The sequence below is a fragment of the Crinia signifera genome, chromosome 8 (assembly GCF_055691185.1).
Source record: "Crinia signifera chromosome 8, ASM5569118v1, whole genome shotgun sequence".
NCBI lineage: Eukaryota > Metazoa > Chordata > Amphibia > Anura > Myobatrachidae > Crinia > Crinia signifera.
Genome location: NC_139224.1, coordinates 11,078,329 through 11,105,030, shown reverse-complemented (window position 1 = coordinate 11,105,030; position 26,702 = coordinate 11,078,329). Strand labels below are relative to the sequence as shown.

Genomic DNA, 26,702 nt, shown 5'->3' with positions numbered 1-26,702 from the left:
GGGGGTATGAAAAGGTCGTAGGACGCGTACCGCCGCCCCTCGCGGGCTCGCTGCGCTCGCCACGCTTCGGGTTCACGTTGATCGTGGGGTGGCGTTAACAATTGTGGGGGCCATTTCACACTTCAGGGTGGCTATTTGGCCTCTGTGGGCCATTTAACATTGTTTCCTATGGAAAAATCGGGTCAATTGAGACATTTAACATTGTTCCCTATGGGAAATTGCGTGGGCATCGCGTCGGTCGCGTCGCACCCGATTTTTAGTGCATTCAATGGCCGCGATGCCCGCGATTTTTTTACCTGCGATGCCCACGACCAGTCTTTAATACAGACAGAGATCAGTCACAGTGATTGGGCGGCGTGTGGGTGTGTCTCGGCAGATTGCGGACACGCTTATTTTGATCCAGTTCTGTTCCTGTTAATGTTGGGAGATGCCGCTTCCCCCTGCAGCCGGTACAGCGGGCAGGGTTGGCCAAACCGGTCCTCGAGATCTACCAATGGTCCACGTTTTCCATGTTACCTAGCTGGTGCACAGCTGTAGTCATTACTTACTGTCACATTTCCCAGATCACCTGGCTGGTGCACAGCTGTAGTCATTACTAACTGTCACATTTCCCAGATCACCTGGCTGGTGCACAGCTGTAGTCATTACTAACTGTCACATTTTAAAACCTGCTGCATCATTCCTACTATAGATCCACAGGTTGCCTGGAGAACATGCACCATTGGTAGCACAGGTTGCCTGGAGAACATGCACCGTTGGTAGATCTTGAGGACAGGTTTGGCCACCCCTGCTCTAGAGACTAATGTAATAAAATATTCCCATGAACAATAGTGACTCATTGATATGATTACCAGGGTATACACAGAATTGGTTACCAATAACAACGACTGTAATCACTATATCCCTCATGTCCTTTCACTCATGATTCATTAACATAAAACAGTTGAATGTAGCAGTAACGTAGGGTGCGGTATAACACACCGACAGTCGGCATTCCGACAGGCATTAGCCGACGTCGGAATCCCGACTCCACAGCGGGGGGAGCGCAACGAAGCCCCTTTCCGGGTTCGCTGCCCTCGCCACCTATTTTATTCTCCCTCTATGGGGGTCGTGGACCCCCACGAGTGGGAAGTCGGGATTCCGACGTTGGGGTAATGACTGTCGGAATCCCGACTGTTGGGGACGTCCGGCACCCGTAATGTAGGGGAGAGGCAGTCCGCAGTGATAGAGGGGTCGGCTTCTAAGGGGATACGTTTAGCATGCCGCTAGGTGAAATCACGGGCACCTTAAGGGTTAACCTCTAACCATCTATGATCAACAATGGATATACTTAAGGCCTGGCATGATAATGTGCCCTGAATACTGAGGACCTTATTCTGATTTCGCAGTCTTGCAAGTCCATCAGACGCCACCCGCAAGTACCGCCCCCCCCCCCCCCCCGCGAATGGATGATTTCTCCAGCGCTCGCTGTTCAAAGACGCCTATATGGTGACGGTAACTGTGGGCGCCCTGTGTGAGAACAGGGTAGCTGACATCCGCACCCACACCGGCACCACGGTGGGCCTGCTCGGCACCCCCTGCCCTTCTCAGCCCCACGCTGTGTAGGATGCGTGATACAGAATGTTCACCGTGGGTACATGCCCCCTGCGTCTGAACATGCGCAGAAATGCACACCATCAGTCCTACATGCGAATGCATGGAGGTCCGAATAAAATTGCTGGTGCACAAGTGTAGCCAGGTGCTGCATAGGTGTAGTCAGGTGCTGCGCAGGTGTAGTCAGGTACTGCGCAGGTGTAGTCAGGTGCTGCGCAGGTGCAGTCAGGTGCTGCGCAGGTGCAGTCAGGTGCTGCGCAGGTGCAGTCAGGTGCTGCACAGTTAGGGTTACCACCTAGTCCCTTTAATTCCGGACACATATTAATTACACAGGTTCTGTGGCTGGCTGACTTCAAAACTCCACTTCACCTGATTTTAAACTGCCACAGAACCTGTGTAATTAACATGTGTCCGGAATTAAAGGGACTAGGTGGTAACCCTATGCACAGTGCATTGTGCATCAGCGACCAGCGGGAGCGCACTCCTGGCGATTTATCTCCCACAGCACATGAAATCACTGGCAATATGGTCGCTCAGCGATAGGTGCTGAAGTCGTCCCCGTGTGTACACATCTTTGGAATAAGGTCCTGAGGTTGGGAATGGCTGCTGTACACTGCAGTTCTGCCACACACTTATCACTTATCATCCGCACGTCAGTAGGACATAGATGGTGCTGGCCAAGTCTCGTCACCCCCTTATCAGCCTCTGCAGGGCGCGGTGCTGTCTGACACAACGTGACAGGGCTGTCTGGTGCCGGTCGCTGGAGAAGGGGCTGGTGATAATCTTACAATGATAACGCCGGGTGCACCCCCCACCACCCACTGACTGCACTATCCTAATCCCAGTCTAGCCATGGCTGGCTGGTGATAGGTTTGATAGACTAATGTATATACTGTAGACACCACTGTTTGATGGGAATAGACGATATAATAGCTTTTCTTGAAACACAGCTACAGTTTGGTAATATCTCACCAGTCCAAGGAAAGAAAAGATCTTCCGGCTGTTAGAGTCCAGCTAGTCCCTGGCAGGGGATAGATGGACTGCGGGGGCTTTGTCCATGCTAATAAGTGTCCCGCTCTGGAGTGCTGTGCGGAACAGCTTGCACATCTTAGATGGGCATTCTAGGCAAACAGATGGGTATGGTGCAGCACACAGTGGAATGCCCGTATATTTAGCCCCAGCCAGCGCCGTTCATACGGTGCACCCGTCTGCGTCAGTGCGGCTTTACAATCAGCCACCCACTCACCGTTACCTGGCCGCTGGATTACAGTCCTCTTCAGCCAAAAGCAAGGCTTCACAAATGACGGGTGCCGTACGGGATCCAGACTGTCGGGATCCTGACAGTCATTTACCCGGCGGCCACCGGCTATTCTCCCTCGCCGTGCCCGCAAGGGGCTTTGTTGCGCTCGCCATGCTGTCTGAGTCTGGGCAGTCGGGATCCCGACTGTTGGAACCCTATACCACACCCCAAATGACAGGATGGTAGTGATCTGACTGCAGGGCCTCATGGATTACTAGGATTCCTGCCCCCCCCCCCAACAGGCACTCCCCCAGACCGGACACTACAAGCTCAGGAATGACAGAAAAGTATGAATGGAGCCTGTCGGTTCGGTGTTCCGGGGTTTTGTCCGGCTCTGGCTTTTACCCATCGAAATTCCAATTGCAGGGTTGCACCAACACTGTGCCTGGTTCCTGGGGGCAAACACCAGTCTCCTCCACAGTGTTGGCATACCGCTAATACCACTAGACATGACTGTAATCCTGAATAGCATGCTACATTACAGCAATACCCATCATCCAGGACACCAACATGACTGGCACACATGCCAACATAAACTGGAAGAGATTATACGGGTTACATATTCAGGGTGTATTGAAGGGTAAGAGCCAATTACTGACAGTACAGCTGCCTACGCCAACGCCCTGTGCGCTTTTTGGGTAACGCTCTATACAGCTGTGGCTATCGTACAGGATACCAATCCCAAACCTATTTACTAAAGAGGGCAGGACAAGAGAGATACAGTAGCCAATCAGCCTGTAGGTGCCATGTTACAGGATGTGTTTGACAAATGCCTGTTGGGAACTGGTTGGCTGATACTTGATCTCTCTCCACAAATAACTACATAGGTCCCCATGTACCAGCTAGTCAGCTCCCAACTGACACTTTTCAAATACAGCCTGTAACATGGCAGTTAGGTTGGTACTTTATCTCTCTCTAAGGTTTGATACATAAGCCCCATATTCCTGTCCAGCCCTGTGTTCCTCATGATTGGAATGTATAATGACAGGACCAGGTATACATTACCATGGGTGGCACAGTGGTGAGCAGTGCTGGCAAGCTGCCTATATTACCTGGCTACTTGAGGACAATAGCTGCTGGCTATTTATCCTGGGGAGGAGGTGGATGCGGGGGTGCCCAGGGTCAGGAATGTGAAGCGCTAGTGACTCATGCTCTGGGGGAGGAAAACAAGGCACAGTGATATCTCCAGGTTACAGATAGCGACACCTGGACACTGGACTCACAGCGCCCTCTGCTGGTTTCACATCTCAATTTCATGCCAGAACAGTGCGGTCAGCTCCTGACAGAAACTGATACATAGGGGGTAGTGTGTGGAAATGTGCAGCACAGGGTCATTAGTTCCTCATTGTACTTACATCATGAGTTCAACTCCTAGACAAGGCCCTCTCTGTGAGGCCAGCAGTCGGTTACTTCATCTCACGTCAGACACAGAGGCCAGCAGCCGGTTACTGCACCTCACGCCAGACACAGAGGCCAGCAGCCGGTTACTGCACCTCACGCCAGACACAGAGGCCAGCAGCCGGTTACTGCAGCTCACGTCAGACACAGAGGCCAGCACCCGATTACTTCATCTCACGTCAGACACAGAGGCCAGCAGCCGGTTACTGCATCTCACGTCAGGCACAGAGGCCGGCATCCGGTTACGGCACCTCACGTCAGACACAGAGACCAGCAACCGGTTACTGCATCTCACGTCAGACACAGAGGCCAGCAGCCGGTTACTGCACCTCACGTCAGACACAGAGGCCGGCATCCGGTTACTGCACCTCACGTCAGACACAGAGGCCAGCAGCCGGTTACTGCATCTCACGCCAGACACAGAGGCCAGCAGCCGGTTACTGCACCTCACGTCAGACACAGAGGCCGGCATCCGGTTACTGCACCTCACGTCAGACACAGAGGCCAGCAGCCGGTTACTGCATCTCACGCCAGACACAGAGGCCAGCAGCCGGTTACTGCACCTCACGACAGACACAGAGGCCAGCAGCCGGTTACTGCATCTAACGTCAGACACAGAGGCCGGCAGACGGTTACTGCATCTCACATCAGACACAGAGTCCGGCAGCCGGTCACGGCACCTCACATCAGACACAGAGACCGGCAGCCGGTCACGGCACCTCACATCAGACACAGAGGCTGGCAGCCGGTTACTGCACCTCACGCCAGACACAGAGGCCGGCAGCCGGTTACTGCATCTCACGCCAGACACAGAGGCCAGCAGCCGGTTACTGCACCTCACGACAGACACAGAGGCCAGCAGCCGGTTACTGCATCTAACGTCAGACACAGAGGCCGGCAGACGGTTACTGCATCTCACATCAGACACAGAGTCCGGCAGCCGGTCACGGCACCTCACATCAGACACAGAGACCGGCAGCCGGTCACGGCACCTCACATCAGACACAGAGGCTGGCAGCCGGTTACTGCACCTCACGCCAGACACAGAGGCCGGCAGCCGGTTACTGCACCTCACGTCAGACACAGAGGCCGGCAGCAGGTTACTGCACCTCACGCCAGACACAGAGGCCGGCAGCCGGTTACTGCACCTCACGTCAGACACAAAGACCGGCAGCCGGTTACTGCACCTCAAGTCAGACACAGTGACCGGCAGCCGGTTACTGCAGCTCACGTCAGACAGAGAGGCCAGCAGCCGGTTACTGCAGCTCACGTCAGACACAGAGGCCAGCACCCGATTACTTCATCTCACGTCAGACACAGAGGCCAGCAGCCGGTTACTGCATCTCACGTCAGGCACAGAGGCCGGCATCCGGTTACGGCACCTCACGTCAGACACAGAGACCAGCAACCGGTTACTGCATCTCACGTCAGACACAGAGGCCAGCAGCCGGTTACTGCACCTCACGTCAGACACAGAGGCCGGCATCCGGTTACTGCACCTCACGTCAGACACAGAGGCCAGCAGCCGGTTACTGCATCTCACGCCAGACACAGAGGCCAGCAGCCGGTTACTGCACCTCACGACAGACACAGAGGCCAGCAGCCGGTTACTGCATCTAACGTCAGACACAGAGGCCGGCAGACGGTTACTGCACCTCACGTCAGACACAGAGGCCGGCAGCCAGTTACTACATCTCACGTTAGACACAGAGGCCAGCAACCGGTTACTGCACCTCACGCCAGACACAGAGGCCGGCAGCCAGTTACTACATCTCACGTCAGACACAGAGACCAGCAACCGGTTACTGCATCTCACGTCAGACACAGAGGCCAGCAGCCGGTTACTGCATCTCACGTCAGACACAGAGGCCAGCAGCCGGTTACTGCATCTCACGTCAGACACAGAGGCCAGCAGCCGGTTACTGCACCTCACGTCAGACACAGAGGCCAGCAGCCGGTTACTGCACCTCACGCCAGACACAGAGGCCGGCAGCCGGTTACTGCACCTCACGTCAGACACAGAGGCCAGCAGCCGGTTACTGCATCTCACGTCAGACACAGAGGCCGGCAGCCGGTTACTGCATCTCACGTCAGACACAGAAGCCGGCAGACGGTTACTGCACCTCACGTCAGACACAGAGTCCAGCAGCCGGTTACTTCATCTCACGTCAGACAGAGTCCAGCAACCGGTTACTGCACCTCACGCCAGACACAGAGGCCAGCAGCCAGTTACTACATCTCACGTCAGACACAGAGGCCAGCAGCCGGTTACTGCATCTCACGTCAGGCACAGAGGCCGGCATCCGGTTACGGCACCTCATGTCAGACACAGAGACCAGCAACCGGTTACTGCATCTCACGTCAGACACAGAGGCCAGCAGCCGGTTACTGCATCTCACGTCAGACACAGAGGCCAGCAGCCGGTTACTGCACCTCACGACAGACACAGAGGCCAGCAGCCGGTTACTGCATCTCACGTCAGACACAGAGGCCAGCAGCCGGTTACTGCACCTCACGACAGACACAGAGGCCAGCAGCCGGTTACTGCACCTCACGTCAGGCACAGAGGCCAGCAGCCGGTTACTGCACCTCACGCCAGACACAGAGGCCAGCAGCCGGTTACTGCACCTCACGACAGACACAGAGGCCAGCAGCCGATTACTGCACCTCACGACAGACACAGAGGCCAGCAGCCGGTTACTGCACCTCACGTCAGACACAGAGGCCAGCAGCCGGTTACTGCACCTCACGCCAGACACAGAGGCCAGCAACCGGTTACTGCACCTCACGTCAGACACAGAGGCCAGCAGCCGGTTACTGCACCTCACGTCAGACACAGAGGCCAGCAGCCGGTTACTGCATCTCACGTCAGACACAGAGGCCAGCAGCCGGTTACTGCACCTCACGTCAGACACAGAGGCCAGCAGCCGGTTACTGCACCTCACGCCAGACACAGAGGCCAGCAACCGGTTACTGCACCTCAGGTCAGACACAGAGGCCAGCAGCCGGTTACTGCACCTCACGTCAGACACAGAGGCCAGCAGCCGGTTACTGCATCTCACGTCAGACACAAAGACCAGCAGCCAGTTACTGCATCTCATGTCAGACACAGAGGCCAGCAGCCGGTTACTGCATCTCACATCAGACACAGAGACCGGCAGCCGGTTACGGCTCCTCACATCAGACACAGAGGCCGGCAGCCAGTTACTGCACCTCAAGTCAGACACAGTGACCAGCAGCCGGTTACTGCATCTCATGTCAGACACAGAGGCCAGCAGCCGGTTACTGCACCTCACGTCAGGCACAGAGGCCAGCAGCCGGTTACTGCACCTCACATCAGACACAAAGACCAGCAGCCGGTTACTGCACCTCACATCAGACACAGAGGCCGGCAGCCGATGTCAGAAAGAGTCTAGCAACCGGTTACTGCACCTCACGCCAGACACAGAGGCCGGCAGCCGGTTACTGCATCTCACGCCAGACACAGAGGCCAGCAGCCGGTTACTACATCTCACGTCCTGGTTCCTGTAGCTCAGAGAAAACATATAATGGTTACTAAACCTTATGTTAATCCAGGGATCTGTATTCTGCAAATAATAAATGAGAATAGATATTAGAAGCACATAATTTCGCTTGAAATTACATTATTACCTCACAGCAGGCATAGCCAAAATATGTCCCTCCAGTTGTTGTGAAACTACAAGTACCATCATGCCTTGTCACAGTTGTGTTATTGTGTAACTATGGCAAGGCATGCTGGGATGTGTAGTTTCACAACAACTGGAGGGCCATAGTTTGGTCATGCCTGCCTTACAGAAGGATCTCTTTAGGAGACAGAAGACTGAACGTTCTCATGATTACATCCATCTGTGACTGATGGTTGCAGTTCACTGATCTCCAGTCCCTATGCCGTGGTTGGGGAATGCTAATCCTGACCAAGGATTATCGAGATTGGTTAATCAGGGAGTTTTGTCATGCAGAAATTCCAATCATTGATGGCTGCCAATCGCTGTTTCTGATTGGAGCATCAGTGAAATATGGCGCTGATGTATGGTCCCCATTAGAAGAGAACGGGTGCTGCTCCAACACCAAACATTAACTGCTGAAAATAACTCTCCAAAAATGGCTGCAGGCTGCAGCCTAGAGGTCCTACTGGACTTGTAGCCTTTACTTCGGAAGTACAGTGAGTATAGCATTACCCGGAAGTGCCAAATTCTGGGAACACCTGTGAGCCTGTAACCCCTGGCAATGAGCATTAATCCCCTGCCAATTCACATTAAAACCCTGGTAACGAGCATTTAACAACTGGCAATGAGCATGGAACCCATGGCAATGAGCAAGCTAACCCTGGCAAAGAGCTGAGCATGTAACCCTATGCAACAAGCATAAAACCCCTGGCAACGAGCAATAAACCCCTGGCAACAAGCATGTTTGTAGGTAAAAAATTATAATTACCGCATACGGTGATGAAAACTAATTGTACTTCCATTCAAACTATAGTACATGTAAAGTTTAGAAATGTAATCCTCATCCTGTGTTTTCCATGTTCGCCACTATTAATCACTTTCCTTACCTAGTATATGTATAATATCACCATATGAGGCGCCACAGTGCTGACAGGACTCCATCTCCCAGAATCCCCGGCCGTTGCGATCTATTTGGGGGAATTCTGGGAGATGTAGTCTGAGCGCGGCCCCAAATCATTGGTACGGTCAGCAGTACTGCGTCCTTCCGCCTGGGGGCGAGCGCGGCCGGGAGCTCCAGTCCCGGTTGACACTTCCGCTTCCGGGAACAGAGGAGACGGCGGTTGAGAGTTCCGTTGTTTCCCAGTTCCCCCCCAGCTCAGCTGTTAGCGATCCCCCGGAGACTCCTCATCCGCCAGGCCCGACCATGTTGTCCCTCCTGTCCCGGCTGCTGGACTGGTTCCGCTCGCTCTTCTGGAAGGAGGAGATGGAGCTCACCCTGGTCGGGCTGCAGCATTCGGGGAAGACCACCTTTGTCAATGTCATAGCGGTGAGAGGGATGGGGGAGGGACACTGCAAGTCCCAGCATGCCCTGCTAACCACTGAAACCCCCCAGCATGCCCACTGCCAGCCACTGAAACCCCCCAGCATGCCCACTGCCAGCCACTGATACCCCCAGCATGCCCACTGCCAGCCACTGATACCCCCAGCATGCCCACTGCCAGCCACTGATACCCCCAGCATGCCCACTGCCAGCCACTACAAGCCCCAGCATGCCCACTGCCAGCCACTGAAACCCTCAGCATGCCAACTGTCAGCCACTGAAACCCCTAGCATGCCCACTGCCAGCCACTACAAGCTCCAGCATGCCCATTACCAGCTACTATAAGCCCCAGCATCTTCTGACAGCCACTACAAACCCCGTCATGCCAACTGACAGCCACTACCAGCCCCAGCATCCTTTGCCAACCTAGACAAGCCATGGTGCCCCACTCCCATCCACAAGCCGCCATGGTGCCCCACTCCCATCCACAAGCCCATTTTCTGCCACTGCGAGCCCCCAGGGTGCCCATTGCCAAACACTACAAGTCCCAGAATATGCCAGTCACTAGATTGCCCCAGCATACCCTGTTTGTCACTACATGTCCCAGCATGCTCACTACCAGCCATAAGAGTGGGCAGTTGGTGGCTCTCCAGCCACTTTGAGACTACAACTCCCAGCATGACAGCCATTATGTGACTGCTATAAGGCAGTCACATAATGGCTGCCATTCACAGCCTGCCGAAGCGTAAGTCCCATGGGCATGCTGAGCCCTGTAGTTCCACAGCTGTTAGCCATTAGTAGGTTGGGTACTGGTAAACATAAGGATGTGGTATGTAACAGTCCAGTCCGCAATCTCCCATCTCTGGGTGGGTGCACAGCGCTGAGCTTATTCACATATTATCAGAGACCTCCCCGACAATCCGCACAGATTATTGTAGAGCTGGCATCTGAGCCCACCATTGCCATTCATATACTGATAGTGTTCTAGCGTTTACACTTCCAGGTTTATTAGCTGGCGTAGATGTCACAATGTAATCAGGACTGTCACATCTCCCAGGAATGTCCAGGTCTGCCATTCTCACCCTCAGGGTTAGCGGCATGTGGTATACCTATGGCTGTCACCCCTCAATGTAGCCTGTCTTCCCTACTTAGTTTCCCTTAGATCAGGGATTATACATTCCCATTTATTTGCTGGTAATGTATTACCGCCTGTGCTTCTCCGGTCATCACAGTACCGAAGGTGTAAACACTGTAGTAAGTGACACGTCACAATGAGAGATCCTGCTGCTGCACGGACAGGTTTTCCAGATGTTCCAGGCACAATGCTCTTGTCACAGTTAATTACAGTTCTGGCTGTTGGGTGTAATCCTATCCACCTATTAGTATGTTCTCTCACATGTACAGGTGCTGAGGGGCTAGGACTACGTGTGGTACACTCACACTACACTCACGTTAGAACATCATTTGATTACACTATAAATTCACGTTTGTATTTATAGCACATCCTGCCGCGTATTATGGGGCTGATTCTGAGAAGTAAGGCAGAAAAGAGCACTTGTACAGACCATGTTGTCCTGGGGAGGGGTGTACATGCAAAAGCAGCCTGTATGTACCCTGCGTGCAAAATAATGAATTTACACCTCCTGCAGTTACTTGCTCTGGTTTTTTTTATGCTACTTGAGAGTCCGCCCCTGTGCGGGATGTTGTATAATGACATTGTTACGTACAGTATGTTACATATTACAGAATGAGGCAGGAGACAGCAGGCCATACATAACCTGTGATGCAATCAAGAGCAACTCATTAAAATTAATCTATACGTTGCCACGGAGATTGCTGCGGAGTAACCCGTCAGGGGGAATACAGACCTGCCGTGCATTGCATCACCTCTCGCTGCAGGGTAGACGTGGGGCACTGTGAGCTACATGCTGATTTGTTGCTGAACCAGGGAGCTTACAATCAGAGCTTCGCTGCCACGGAGCCATCTTGTATTCAGATAAGTAGAGTAATGAAAAGTGAGGGCTTGAGGTGCACACATTAGACCAGTGGTGTCAAACTCACGGGCCAACAGCTGTTGTGGAACTAGGCATCCCAGCATGCCCTGCCACAGATTTTATATAATGGATTGCTAAAACTGTGGCAGGGCATGCTGGGATGTGTGGTTCCATAACAGCTGAAGAGTTTGACGCCACTCCACTAGACGATAAATTAAACGAAATGCATGTATATCATTTAGTGTGTGCACACTTTGTCATTATGTTGCACGCTCCCACGGGCCGTTAGGGATGTCGTCTGTACATGCAGGACAACTGCGGATATCACTAGTGAGAGGTATGCTGCGTCACTCATTTGTGTCGTCATTAGTTCCCCCTGAGCCGCCCGGGATCCTCCTGGGTGGCAGGATTGCATGTGATACAATGTACGCGGCCCTTCTGCATACGATCCCTACTCCATGCCGCTGGGAGGGGTCTGCCCAGAGATCTGGTCACCTTACCCATCCTTTACCTGCCACGGCTATTATGTGACCACAGCAGATGAGCAGATTACCTTTCATGTGTATCCATTATCCATTGTACATATTGTGTGCTTACAAATAATGGGGGGGGGGGGGGGGGGGGTGTTTAGGGTGATCACACCTGAACAGAGCAACCATTTCAGCGCTATCTACTGGCTGCCATCAGCACTTGAACCTCGCCCATAGAGTTTAATTGCAGATAGGAACCACTTAGCCCATTATGGGTGAATACCGAGGTACCCGGAGGAAACTCACACAAGCATGGGGAGAATATACAAACTCCACACAGATATGGCCATGTTGGGAACCAGACCGATGACCTCAGGCCATGCTACCCGGTGTATTTGTCCTTGTCTGGGCTGATACAATGACTAATCTCATTCCCTCCTGTGTTCCCAGAACTTTGCAGCACAGGTTAGTGACGTTCCTGCTGTTGTAAGTGACGTGACCTTTGTCTTGTGTCTCATTTTCCCAGTCAGGCCAATTTAGTGAGGACATGATCCCTACTGTGGGATTCAACATGCGGAAAGTGACAAAAGGAAACGTAACTATAAAGGTGAGTGTTTGCTAAAACACGTAATACCCGCTTGTCCTAAATACCTGCTTCCTATACAGGTCTATATTCATGCCCCTGTATATAATCGCCGCTGGGCTTTTCCATATCCTCTCCTGGTTACCAGGGGAACTGTCTGCGTTAACACTATGGGATAAAGGGCCTTATGCTGGTTTAATCGCTCCCCTGTGCGCTCGTAGTGCAGGCACTGGTGACAGGCTGCGGCCATGGGAACGGCCAGCGTGTCATAGGCATTCCGATGCAGATGGTGCTGTGACGTGGGTCCCGGGGGCAGGCAGCTGATGTCACCGGATGGCAGCTACTTGCTACAGGGAACACCAGAGAGTGTCTTAGTTTTGCGTGCGCATTCCAAATCATTCGATGGTCGGCTTCGAATGGATGTTTATCCATTCGCAGCCATGCGTGGGAACACGGCGAGCGGCTGAGTTTCATCCACAAACAACAGTGCAAATTTCGCAGCATTGCGCGCAGACCAGAATAAGGTCCAAAGAGTGTTTTACGATTGTGTACGTGCCCTTTATTTACGCTGAAGCCGTTCCGCAAAGCCCCCTTGCAAGTGATGTCTCTAGCACACTAAAGCTTCCAGTTTACTAGTATTGGCCAATCTGTACCTCTTCAGCTGTCGTGAAACTACAAGTACCAGCAACCCCTGACACCATTATAGCATTCCCTCATAGCAAAATTGTCAGGGCATTCTGGGACTTGTAGTTTCACAACAGCTGGAGAGACACAGGTTGACCAGGGCTGGATTGAACAAAGCATCACAAATGGGATAAAATAGGTTACAGCAATAAAACAATTCACACTATGGGGGTAAGTGTACTAAGATGGGCGTTCTATTTCAGATAGGGCAACCAATCAGAATCTACTTCTTATCTATATAGCATCTTCTAGAAGATATTAGATAGAATCTGCTCGGACCTCCTAATGAGCTTTAGTAAGTGTATACACAGACTTAGCATGGTTCTAGGAGCACAGAGAATGACAATAATACCCCTTTTACACCAAAATCCCTGGTCGGACCCTGGTCTTTGAACACGGAAGTTTCCAGGGTCGGACCCTGCTTCATACCCCATTTACACAGCACTTCAACCTGGGTCGGACCTGGGTCTGCACCATTTACACTGAACCTGGGTCAGCCCTGCTTTTCCCTATGGATGACATTAAAAAATGACAATTTTAGGACTGATAAACTGCCAGCCAACCTTCCCTCAATGATTTAAATAAAAATTAAAAGACATGACAAGTTAGCATTGAAAAATGTTGGTTGGTTTATTTAGCAAAATATTTTTTCAAAAAGTTATATTCAGTGATGAAGCGCACATAGCGGTATAAAAGTGCAGCATCACCAATGTGCTCCCCCCAGTCCTCTGCCCGTGCAGCAGCAGTCAGTTGGTCGACCTAAAGATGGCCGACAGTCATTAGGTCGAAACCACTAGGTCAACATACTGCAAGGTCCACATGGAGTGGAGTGTCAAGGTTAGCCATCACTGCACTGGGGCATTGTGGGAGGATAAAATAGTGTGCCGAGTGCATGGACACTTAAAACTGTGTCCATGTCGACTATGTCAACATTCGGGTAAAAAAAAACCCAGTGAAAAACCCCATGTTGACCTTTTGACTGTCGACCTAGACCATGTCGACCCAATGCTTGTGTCGACCTAAGGACCTGTCGATCTTATCCCATGTCGACCTAGACACCTGTCGACCTTGCAGTATGTCGACCTTATGACTGTCAACAATCTTTAGGTCGACCATACAATCCATACCCCTCCCCCCAGCCCCCCCAAAACAAACATAAATGATTTCTGTAGGTAGAATATATATCCCTTAAAAAATGGAGTCACTGGAGCGGGAGGCACATCACGCACCCTCCTTTAAGCTCTTGGTCCCACTACTGCCTGACAGCGCTGCATCCTAGTGCCAGATAGGGTTGTGGCAGGTCCAACTGTGGAGTGCCAGGTAGCAGCCTGTGTGCACTGTCCGCACGGGTTGCTGTCTTCTGCTGCTGCAATGCACTGTGGAACGCATGGTACTGACTTACGGAAAGGCGTCCCATGCTTCTGGTATCCTTTCAGCACTACCCAGATGTCCCGACCTGGGTTGGGACCATTTACACCGCTCACGACCCAGGTCCGACCAGTGTTCAACCCTGGTCAGGACCTGGGTAGGAGACCAGTGTCAATGGACCTGGGTCGGTCCCATTTACACCAACACTGACCTGGGTCCGACCTGGGTTTTTCGTTGGTGTAAAAGGGGTATAATACCCCTTTTACACCGCTGAAAAATCCGGGTCAGCTGCGGGTCAGACCCGGATCTTCGGCGGTGTAAATGGGGTCAAACCGTGTCCATTTACACGGGTCCTCTACCCAGGTCCTGACCTGGGTAGAACACGGTTAGGGTCCGTGCACGGCATGCTGTGGGAGGAGAGTGGTGTCTGCAGCTGCTGAGGGGTGGGCGGGGGGGCGATCTGTCAGGCTGCTGAGGGGGAGACGGAGGGGATGCTCACCACGGCTGCCATTGTAACTCGACGTGGAGGCAGCGGGATCCTGCAGTGCAGGTGACATCATCACTCTCCGCTGCGGGGTCCAGCAGTGCAGGCGGCCAGGGCGTCCATCCGGCGTATGGGAAGTCGCCGGCGGCAGAGTCCATCCAGCGCATGGGAAGTAACCGGTGAGGGTCCCTGCGGTGGCTGGGAACTACCGCTACTAGTTCCCATCCGCCGCAGGGACCCCACGGGTTACTTCCCATGCACTGGAGGGACCCCACTGACAACTTCCTATACGCTGGATTGCCCGCCTGCCCTGCACTGCCGGACCCCGCTGCCTGGAGGCTGGTCCCCGCACTGGGTTGAGGTGGGGTGGTGATGTGCAAGGGGCGGGGGGGGGGCTGATGTGATGTGATGCTTCAGGGGTGGTGGGGGTATTATGTGATGCTTCAGGGAGTAAATATGTGCAGGGGGGGGGGGATTTGGTGCTTCAGGGGGTAAAGATGTGCAGGGGGGGGGGGGATTTGGTGCTTCAGGGGGTAAAGATGTGCAGGGGGAGGTGTTTTGATGCTTTAGGGGGGGTGATGAGATGCAGGGGAGGTGATGTGATGCTTCAGGCCATTTTACACAAGGAAAGGCAGGGCTGACCCAGGTCCAGTAAATGGTGCAGACCCTGGTCCGACCCAGGTCGAATTGCTGTGTAAATGGGGTATGAAGCAGGGTCCAACTCTGGAAACATCCGTGTTCAAAGACCAGGGTCCGACCAGGGTTTTTGGTGTAAAAGGGGTATAAAAATGGTATAGGGTTCTGTTATCCGGTCATGTCAGCCGTGTTATCACCTGGGTGCATCTTATTGGTGTTTGTCTCTTCCATCTCTGAGTATCTCTGGGATTCTCTTCTCTTTGCAGATCTGGGACATAGGTGGGCAGCCGCGATTTCGCAGTATGTGGGAGCGATACTGCCGGGGTGTCAATGCAATAGTGTAAGTTGTTCCCAGATAACCTGACGCTGAATGAAGGTACACTGTTATTTTACTTGCTTTAATCAAAAGGAATTTTCACAAATGATCTCAAGCTGTCCTATCTATAAGGATCCAGGGGATTCGGTATGGAATCCCGGCGGTCGGAATCCTGACAAAGGGAAGGGCGTGGATCGCCACCCCCCCTTTCGGGCCTGGTGCCTCGCTATGCTCGGCACACTAATTTATTCTCCCTCTATGGGTGTCGTGGACACCCACGGAGGGAGAAAGTTTTGGGATTTCGGTGGTCGGATTCCAGCGTTGGGATTTTGACCGCCGGGAAATTGACCGCATCCCGATCCAGGTGTGGTAAGAAATAATCTTCATCTGTAAAGTGGAACAATATCTTCTGTGCTGTATCAGAAACTGTACATAGATAATAAATAAAACTTCACATTCAGAAAGTCAACACAAGAATGCCAACATAGACTTTAGACCAGTGTGTCGATATTCAGTAATGTTGACACCAGTATTTTGACACATTCCATTTCTGTGTTCTTCTGGCCGCCGCTTGTATTCCTGGTGATAAATCTCTGCATCTACTTATATATCTTGTCATTCTTTCCAGCTACATGGTAGATGCCGCAGATCGGGAGAAGATAGAAGCTTCTCGCAACGAGCTGCATAATCTGCTGGATAAACCCCAGCTACAGGGTATACCGGTAAGTGGCCGCCGGGGCGGGTTCCGGCTATATGTGCAGATGGGTAACAGACATCGGATCTGGCATAATGGCATGTTAGTCACTACTAAACTTAATGGGGCCTACACATAGAGAGATTTCTGGGCATTTTCTAAGCGGCCTCACTATATCGCTTAGAAAATTCCCCCTACATCGCTCAGTTAGGGTCCATAGCGATATCGATGCACGACCCCGCTCCTCGCTATCGCCCCGGCGATTAATATCCAGCATGCTGGATAAATCTATAATCACTGGGCATGGTCAGCGTTCTCACGGGAGAACACTGGCCCTGACAGTTCACTCAGCGGCACATCGCTGTTAAGCACTGTATGCAATCTAGCATCGCTCAGAACACTCCTCTCCCCATGTGTACACCCCATTAGATGCCGTTATGTAGCAGTTACGTAATTGCTGATTAGGATGACAGATCCTGAGATTACATTGTAATGAAGCAGCTGATTGTTTATCTAATCACAGCAGGCTTCCTCTCACACTGGCGCTATCCTGTCGGAAATGGCCGGTAACAGAGATCAATAGTTTATATTCAATTGCATTATACATAGAAAACTAATTCACTTTAGATTTTTGTTAATGTATTTATTATAAGTCACATAAGGATAACATTTCCATAGATTGTATAGATTTGGACCAGAGACATGGAAGTGGACATATATATACCATACCCTCCAACATGACCCATTGCATTCGGTACACAATGCTCTGCTCCTGGACTTCCCTGGTAATGTAGGATTGCCGTCACCTGAGTTGACCTTTCTCGTCAATTACCTAGTTCCACACAAGTGCTGGCAATCCTACATTACCAGGGAAGTCCAGGAGCAGAGCACTGTGTACCGAATGCAATGGGTCATGTTGGAGGGTATGGTATACCATATATACTCGAGTATTAACTGACCCGAATATAAGCCGAGGCACCTTATAATGATGACAAAGACTGGGAAAACTCATTGACTCAAGTATAACCTTAGGGTGGGAAATACATCGTTGTGGTCAGCCCAAAAGTTTCAAATAAGGGAGGCGGACTGACCTTTTAGCAGGTGCTGGGGATCCTTGGGCGCTGCTGGTGGAGCCGGACCCTGCAGAACTATGTGCCGGCCTCTTCTCCTCTGAAGTAGGGATGGCCATCGGTGCCTTTGCCACCGATGGCAAGAGTGCAACTGGCCATCGATAGTGTAAAACTATTTAGTGGGTGACCATCGATAGTTTTATATATCAATGGTTATACTCAATGTTTGAGTGACTTCATATAAAGCAGGCTGCTGCACTCAGTAGTGGGAGAAGAACTTTAAGCTGTCCGCGGCTGCTGTGGGGCAGAGGGCAGAGGGAGGGCGGGGGGAACCTATCTGCTGCAGCTTCGGGAGGGGGGAAAAAAGGGGCTGTCCGCTTCCACTGCCACGCTGCAGGGAGGAGGGGGGATGTGGGGAGAAGCTGCCCGGTGCTGCCGGGGGAGGGGGCTGTCCGCTTCCACTGCCATACTGCAGGGAGGAGGGGGGGATGTGGGGAGAAGCTGCCCGGTGCCACCGGGGGGAGGGGCTGTCCGCTTCCACTGCCACACTGCAGGGAGGAGGGGGGATGTTGGGAGAAGCTGCCCGGTGCTGCCGGGGGGGAGGGTGCTGTCCGGTTCCACTGCCACGCTGCAGGGAGGAGCTGTGCACTGGTGCGCTCCAGCGATGACTTGAGTATAGGCAGAGTATAAAAAATGTGCTGAAAAAGTCATTGTATATTCGAATATATATGGTAATTACTTCCCTGCACCAGGTACCATGGGCTGCTGTAACCTCACAGCAGGTGATGTTGGTATATGACTCCGCTAACTGGATAACAATGATTGGTCCATCAGTGGAGCCAGATGGCTTACAGCAGGCATGTCCAACCTGCGGCCCTCCAGCTGTTTTAAAACTACAGGTCCCATCATGCCTTGCCACAGTTTTGCTATTAGCGAATGCTAAAACTATGGCAATGCATGCTGGGATGTGTAGTTTCACAACAGCTGGAGGGCCACAGTTTGCACATGCCTGGCTTACAGCCACCATCTCCAACACATGGCAAATCCACTGCCACAATAGGTGGGAACTGTGAGTCACACAGCACTTACTGTACATTGGATTGTTATTAGTGGTAATAGGACAGCACCTAGGTGTATTATTGGTCATCTACCTTTGTTCTTATTGGCTGAAGTGTGGATTATAATGATTTGGGTGTCTATTAACAATCGCATCCTCAGACGTATCACTACACTCTGATAGGAGACTGTTCTGCCATATGCTCTTAGTCAAGCTGGACTCCTGTGTAGCTGCCATTGTTGGGGAAGATTTCAGAGGAACCCGCCCCAGTGATTTCTGCCATCTGTAGCATATAGGCAAAGACAAGCGAGCGCCATCATCAGATGACGTTAGCTGCGGGGGCTAAGCTCAGGAATGTTTTGCATTCCTTATAGAATCCTATGGGGGCTGCAGTCAGTATTGGGGGACCTCAGCAGATATGAGATACCTGCTGCAGTCCCTCCATCATCCTCCCAATCTGCAATTGTCACTGATGTACATCAGCAAGGTTATTATGTAACCACGCCGAAAGACAATCTACAATCTCCTCAAACTTTGTTCATAGTTTTGATGTTGGGACTGTTTGCGTATAATGAGAATCGATGGCAGTAAATCCTTGTATGGAAGTAGATGAGTATATTGTACTGGCTGTTTGGGGTCTGACCATATTACTGTGTGTTACACAATGTTGTATCTCTGCTTTCAGGTTCTGGTCCTTGGGAATAAGAGAGACCTTCCCAGCGCGCTGGACGAGAAGCAGCTCATAGAGAAAATGTATTTATCTACAGGGTGGTTTTATTCTAAGCCCCCACATTACACGCCCGCAGTCACGCCGCACGCCCGCAGTCACGCCGCACACACACGTATTTCTCTTAACACTACCCAGTGACAGGGACACAGCATTGCTTTATTAGCACCTGTGCAATTCCTCCATGTCCCATCTGCTCGGACAGGGGACATGAAAGGAGGCGTCACCATATACGGGTCCATTTACTAAGATTCTATTGATGATGGGATGTTGCCCATAACAACCAATCAGATTCTACCTATTATCTTCTAGATGGTGCTAAATAAATAAGAAGTAAAATCTGATTGGTTTCAATGGGCCACATCCCATCTTAATAACTTTACCCCATAGTGTGCAGCTTAGTTCACTGTAGTTTACTGTTGAAAAACTCTGGGGGTGATTCAGACTCTTTGCAGGCGGCCGATGGTGGCGGTCAGAGAATGTGCTTGTGCGAACACCTTCTGCCCCGCGGCGTTCGCTCTATAGCGGGAGAAATGGGGGTGGGAAGGTGTTATTATGGGCGTTTCCCTGCACATGAAGGCGTGTTGATGCCTGCTTGGGGCAGGAGACAGTCGACACATGACGCCGGCATCCGCCCTGAATTCGGCCATGATAAGTCAGTTCAGACTGACTTTAATCTGTGAACGGGAAAAAAATGATTGTTCAGGCCGGGCGGTGTTTACGCTAGGCTGCGGACACAGTATAGCATATATGGCCTAGCTCCGATGTGGTTGGAGGTGCCATCACTGCTGCCTTATGGGTATGAGAAGGCTGCAGGAGGTCTGAATTACAAGCAGATGTCATCTGACCTGTGCCCTAGAATGCAGCATCAATCACTGATCAGACGGATGCCCAATGCAGAGGCCAGGAAACCTGTCCAATGGTGGAGATTTCTGCCTCTTCCCTCCCCCAAAACAGTGGCGACACACCTCTGTTATCCCCGCCCCCAAATGGCGACAGACTGTCAATCATTGACCGTCTGCTGCTGTCCTGTGTTTGCAGGACACGTTCCCGCACGCACAGATTGGGTCCTGCGTATGCACAACCTCCAACCATATCTGGATTAGGCAAATGGTGACTTGTGTGCGGCTCCTGTACAGAAAGTCCTGCAAATGAGACAGGAATAGCTGGTACAGAAGTATTACAGGACGTCCTGTGCTATCCATAACAAGCAGAGAACATGTACAACTCCAGTTTGTGGCTTTTAGCTGTGATAAAGAGATTCATTATTTAGCAGCAGAGAATATTACGAGATGCATTTGTCTGAAGATGTTGCAAGTGTTGTCCGGGCTGCTGATGCTGGTGGTAATTCTGGTTCCCTCTCTGCCTAGGCACCTGTCATTGATCCAAGACAGAGAAATCTGCTGCTATTCCATCTCCTGCAAAGAGAAAGATAACATCGGTAAGAGTCGCAGTGGTGGGCAGGTGGCTATGATTTGGGGGGGGGGGGTATGGTTGATTTGGGGGGGCTGGTTGGGGTGCACACACTGGGTCTTGCTGAGTGTTGGTACCATGATCTCTCATTTCCAAACTTCTCTCTCCCCAGATATCACATTACAGTGGCTTATCCAGCATTCCAAGTCCCGTCGTAGCTAAAGGGCTTCGCACTATTAACTGCTGCTATGTTTCATGGAATGTGTCCGTCCTGCCCCAAGGATCTGCCCTTCTTCTCTCCGCTCCGCTCCGAGGGACATGCGCTTCACACCTATATATGTGCAACAGGATATAACAATGCCCCTCTCCACTGTACACCTGAGGATGTTCTGCTACCTGGCCTCCACCCGGGGTCCTGTCCTTCTCGTTCCTGCTTTTATTTGGCCCGAATACAGAACAGATTAGGGATAACACTTCTAGCTGCCCACTTATGTAATCCTTTGTACAAGAAGATTCCATTTAAGTCACCACACAAAATATAGGATTTCCCCTTCATCAATGATCTGCGCCCTTTATAAATCTGCTGTCCAAGCCTGGGATTCCTCTTCTAACGCATACAGATCTTCTTTCTCAAGAACCGTATCGTTCACCGATCAGCCGCAACATTAAACCACTGACAGGTGCAGGGAATTATACTGGTTATGTCATTATAGTGACGTCTGTCAGGGGTGGGACAGGTAAGGCAGCAGGAAGTAGGAGAATTGGGCAATTGTATGTATTGTAATGGCAAGACGACTGGGACAGATGATCTCCAAAATGACGGGTCTTGAGGGGTGTTCCCGGTATGCAGTGGTTGGTACCCACCGATGATAAGTGGTCATAGGAAGCATAACTGGTAAACCGGTGACAGGTTCATGGGCATGGTGGACTGAAGGCTAGCCCGTCTACTCTGGTTACTGTAGCACAATTGGCTGGCTGGGATAGACTGGCCGGTGGGCCCCATGTTGACCCTTATTCACCGTCTGATGCAGGCCAAGTACACCCCTTTATGGCAGTGGTACTCATTCATGTCAGTGACATGATCAGGCACTCTGCCACATTGCAAACATTGTTCAAGAGTGGTTTCAGAACTCGACCAAGAGTTCAGGTGTTTACTTGGCCTCTGAATTCCCCAGATCTCATTCCTGCCAAGCATCTGTGGAATGTGCCAGAAGACAAGTCCAAGCCGTGGAGGTCCCACCTTGCATCCTACAGGCTGCTAACGTCTTGGTGCCAGGCACCACTAGCTGTCTTGTGGACTCCACGCCTCGATGGGTAGAGCTGTCTATGGGGGAACAAAGGGAACCTACACAAAATTATATAGGGGGTGTTAATGTTACGGCTGATGGGTGTATATATACGCATTCTGCATGAAGACATATTATTATTCCCCGCCTTTAATTTAAAGACACCTGCTCTTGTCCCTGTACTGTAGGTCCTAGGCTCTACTCACCATAATCTTCCCCTCTCCTTACCTCCTATTGCTACCACTGACTGTTACCTTTCCTTCTGCTCACAAATGTGCCTTCATGTCCGCTCTTTCCCCCCATACTCATTTCCCAGGTTTATTTCTAAGACTTTAAACAAACTGTCTCAATTAACCCAAGATCCTATCTGTGACTGAAGCCAGGGGTCCCTCGGAGACAGGCCAATAGCATGCACGTGTCCGGCTCATGTGACTTCTTTCTGTGACGAGATGGATTGTTGACGAACTTCCAAAAAGTAAAGTCAGTGACTGACCTGAAGATGCACGAGCAGTACGAACCCATCAGAGTCTGCTGGTGGCTTGCACCCTGAGAATGTAGCCCGACGTCTAAAGGATTGCTAGGACTGTGGTGCATGGCGGAGCATTACGCACCCCTCGGTATGCAGAGCAGTTAGCATCAGGAGAGATCATTATTGCGCTGCAGAAACCTCTTTTTATCCCTCCACGTAGTACACACGAGGGGCTGCATCTTCGGTACAAAAACCCGGTTCAGCTGCTTCTTCCATTCCTGGCACTTGTGCATTGCCCTGAGCTTGGTTCGTCTCCCCGCCAGTTCTCCACGGTACTCGGAGCCTCTGCTTTAGCTCACAATGCATTGCTGTTACTCACATTTCCCTTTGCTTGTGCCTACTACCGGAGAGTAATAGACGATCTCCACAGAACCAGGACACCGCTACTCTCTGCCTTTCCACATTGCTCTCCAGCCGCAATACAGCAGTTGCACTCCTCTACAATTCATGGACCTATGGAACAAGTGATTCATTGTTTTATTTCAAATTCCGATGACTTTGGTTGATTGGCTTGTGCCTGTCCTCCTGCTACTTTTTACCAGTCATTTATTGATTTGTCTTTCTGACTTCTGTGCTCTATTGTCCCGTTCGTAGATCGCCAGGCAGGTGATATATATTATTGTTGCCCTTGGTTACAGCACAACCCCCCTCTCTGAATGCAGCTGTAAGCATTGCAGAGAGGACAGCATGTTTGTGCTGTAATATGGTATGCCTGTTCAACCCGGGGCACCCCAGCTGTTGTGGAACTACACATCCCAGCATGCCCTGACCGTTTCAGCATTCCCTAAATGCAAAACTGTGGTAGGGCATGCTGGAAGGTATAGTCCCACAGCAACTGGAGCTCCGCAGGTTGTCTACAACTATAAGACGTTGCCCTTTACTATTGCAGCTAGGTGAAGCTAGCATTCATGCTGTCACCCATCGCAACCAATCAGGTCATAGCTTTCATCAGACTACAGAGATCAGTTATGTGATTAGTCGCTATAGGTCACCGATTATTTGTACTACGTGCACTTTATTTGATAAGTCCTTTGGTGCCTTATGTTTACCAATACTACGTCTGATTCGCTAACTAAGGATAATCCCCGATCTGTTCTAGACATTATTAAATGATTTCAGATTGGGATGTTCGATACTTGCCCCGTCTTCGCTCGGCTGGTTGGGCTGCCTGTTAAAGCAGGCTCATCAGTGTGGGTGCAGAAAGCTGTCCCAATCATGTCCCCTGACGGTTCTGTGGATGTCCGCTGCTGCAATACACGTCAATCATCTCCATGAAACTTGTAAATAGAGAAATTGATTTTTTTAGTGAATGTTGGGCATCTCCCGCACCCTAACCCCCCCTTACTGCGCACTAATATTTAGGGGGTTTTATAGGCTATTTTAACTGTACAGAACTTTTGTTTGTAAAAAGGAAAAGCTTTATGTGTATTATTTATGGCAATGATAATGTTAAATCCATTTTCAGCTGGGAGTCTGCACACTGGTGAGCGTCAGGTGAAATAAAAGTGGTAGAAATCCAGACACGTCTGCCTCGTCTTTCTCTGAAAGTTGTTCTAACAAATTGCACACTATATGGTATAATGGGGTGTGGTACAGGGGTCCGACAGTCAGAATCCCGACAGTCATTAGCCTAACGTCAGGATCCCGACTGGCTGGGCCCAGACAGCATGGTGAGTGCAGCTAAGCCCCTAACGGGCTCGTTGCGCTCGACACGCTGCGGGCACGGAGGCTCGCTACCTATTCTATTCTCCCTCTATGGGTAAATAGGTGGCCACCGGGAACCCGGCTGACGGTGTTTTGACAGTCGGGATCCCGACGTCGGGTAAATGCCTGTTGGGACCCCGTCCGGCACCCGGTATAATGCATACCACCTTATGTCTCCAAAGCTATGGGTTTCCCACACCTGCTTGGGAATTGAGGTGCACAGTGGGGTGATTTGTGCAGATTGTTCCTGGCATTATGTTATCTTTAGCATGACTTGTCTGGGCCTAATTCATCATGGATTGCTAATGAGAGAAGTTACAGATTACTGTCACTGCCTAGACAGAAAGAGAAAATGCCCATGCTAATTTGCGAATAGATCGCTACCACTGGCAAATCAATTTGCAATATCCAAAATATGGGTACTTGCAAATGTAAGTAGCTCTGCGGCTTCCACTATTCCGAGGGAGAAAGGTTGATCGAGTCTAGCGCTCGATCAACCATCGACCCACCCTGAAGCCACCTGCACCCAGAAAATGCCAGGTTTCCCCCAGAAATACCGGCTTCCTGTCAGTCAAATTGCAACTCTATTGCATTTATGATCTAGATCAGGCATGTCCAAACTGTGGCCCTCCAGCTGTTGTGAAACTACACATCCCAGCATGCCTTGCCATCATTTAGCAAAACTGGCAAGGCATGATGGGACTTGTAGTTTCACAACAGCTGGAGGGCCATAGTTTGGACATGCCTGATATAGATGCACATTCAGTCACTAATTCCCCATGTGCAGTGCATATGGTACATGTGCAGTTGTTTGGTAAGCGCTCGATTTGCAAAGTCTCTAAATAAGGATCCATGATGAATGAGACCCTTTGCAAAAGCCATGGGAGACGTCTTAAGTAAAAAAAAAAAGAAAAAAAAGAAAAAACACCCACCGCTGGTTTCTGTGATCAGCTGCTGTATCTGAAGATTCGGAATTGGATTATCTGCGTGAATGTGCGATGTCTGAGCCGGTTGCAATCATGCTGCCAGGGTCAATTAAATTGCGTCCAAGGTTGGCCCACCAACAAGACAGTCTTAAAACTCCGCTCCAATGACACTGATCTTTAACCGGCAGAAGTGTGATTTCTGTGCTGTGTGCACTTGAGATGTTTTGTATCACTGCACACAATAGATTAATACAAGATAAAACCATTGACGTAGAACATATTCAGGGAATGGAAGTGGGCTGCTGGTAATCCTTTCTGAATGTCTCACCTGCTTCTGGCCTTTCTAGCTGGTGGAACTAAACTCCAGCAATTGCTTATCCATCTAATGATGTTAAGACCATTGCCAGGAATAGCCTGCAATTAGGGAAGCCAATCCCGGGGCATTATTTCAATCCCGGAATTCGGGATTGAAAAATGCCAAATCCCGGGATTGGCTTCCCTACTATTAAAAACCCACCTCGGCCGCCCCACATATTTAGATGCGTGGTGCGGCCGGGTGGGTGGGCGAGATGGGGTGATGGAGCCCGGGCTGGTCCGCTGGTGGCCCGGTGTGCCGGCAGGTCCGCTGCTTGGCGGGCGGGCTGGCTGGTCCGGGAACAGGACGGCTGGGCAGGCTGATCCGGGGACAGCCCGGGCTGGTCCGCTGCTGGGTGGGCGGGCTGGTCCGGGGACAGGATGGAGGCAGACAGCCTGTGCGGCCTGAGCAGCGTGACCTCTGACGTCGTCACGCTGCGCAGAGCCGCACTGCCCGGGACGGGAGAAGCCGGGCAGCTGCTGAGCACTAGCTCAGACGCTGCCCGGCATTAGACTGCGCATGCGCAGTCGAATCCCGAAATCCCGGGATTGGAAACTCCAATCCCGGGATTGAAATCCCGGTGTTTTGGGGGCCAAATCCCGGGATCCCGATCCCGGGATTGGCCACCCTACCTGCAATGGAACACCTACTGCATACCTCCCAACATGACCCATGCCAGGAGGGACACAATGCTCTGCTTCTGGACTTTCCTCTTAATATATGATTGCCATCACCTGATTTTGAACAGGTGAACTAATAAGAATGGTGTTTAACCACAGGCAATCCTAAAGTCCAGAGGCAGAGCAGTGTCCCCCCTGGCATGGGTCATGTTGGGGGGTATGCTACTATATGTCCGTCTCTATAAAACTTAGTCCCCAACCTCAAGGTTTTAAGTATATCCATAATGGTACTTGTGTATTATCTGGGCGCCCGATTTTTTCATCGCATGCCAATACTTAAGGCATGCGATGCGATTTTTCATAGTAAAGACCCGATTTTTAATTATAGTTACCCATGGGTGATTTCATACCCCGCGCTATCCAACTATGCATGGAGTTGATTTTATATAGTGTGGCGAGCCAGCGAAGCCCTGGCGAGCAGACGCGGA

The 26,702-nt window shown here is 51.2% G+C and overlaps 1 protein-coding gene across 1 annotated transcript; it reads left to right on the top strand.

Moving 5' to 3' along the window:
- The first annotated feature begins 9,019 nt into the window (after positions 1 to 9,019).
- Positions 9,020 to 24,128, top strand: ARL8B (ARF like GTPase 8B). Its single transcript, XM_083155741.1, has 7 exons — positions 9,020 to 9,304; positions 12,289 to 12,369; positions 15,784 to 15,857; positions 16,462 to 16,555; positions 19,340 to 19,407; positions 20,752 to 20,822; positions 20,967 to 24,128. Exons 1-7 carry the CDS (start codon positions 9,182 to 9,184, stop codon positions 21,014 to 21,016), a joined length of 561 nt encoding a protein of 186 aa, XP_083011867.1. The 5' UTR covers positions 9,020 to 9,181; the 3' UTR covers positions 21,017 to 24,128.
- The last annotated feature ends 2,574 nt before the right edge of the window (positions 24,129 to 26,702 follow it).

What these genes read in the sequence shown, in the direction of transcription:
- ARL8B (XM_083155741.1), top strand. Translation starts at nt 9,182, where the DNA reads ATGTTGTCCCTCCTGTCCCGGCTGCTGGACTGGTTCCGCTCGCTCTTC. An exon ending in CCTTTGTCAATGTCATAGCG is followed by an intron (nt 9,305 to 12,288) that starts GTGAGAGGGATG and finishes TCATTTTCCCAG; the next exon opens with TCAGGCCAATTTAGTGAGGA. An exon ending in CCCAGCTACAGGGTATACCG is followed by an intron (nt 16,556 to 19,339) that starts GTAAGTGGCCGC and finishes CTCTGCTTTCAG; the next exon opens with GTTCTGGTCCTTGGGAATAA.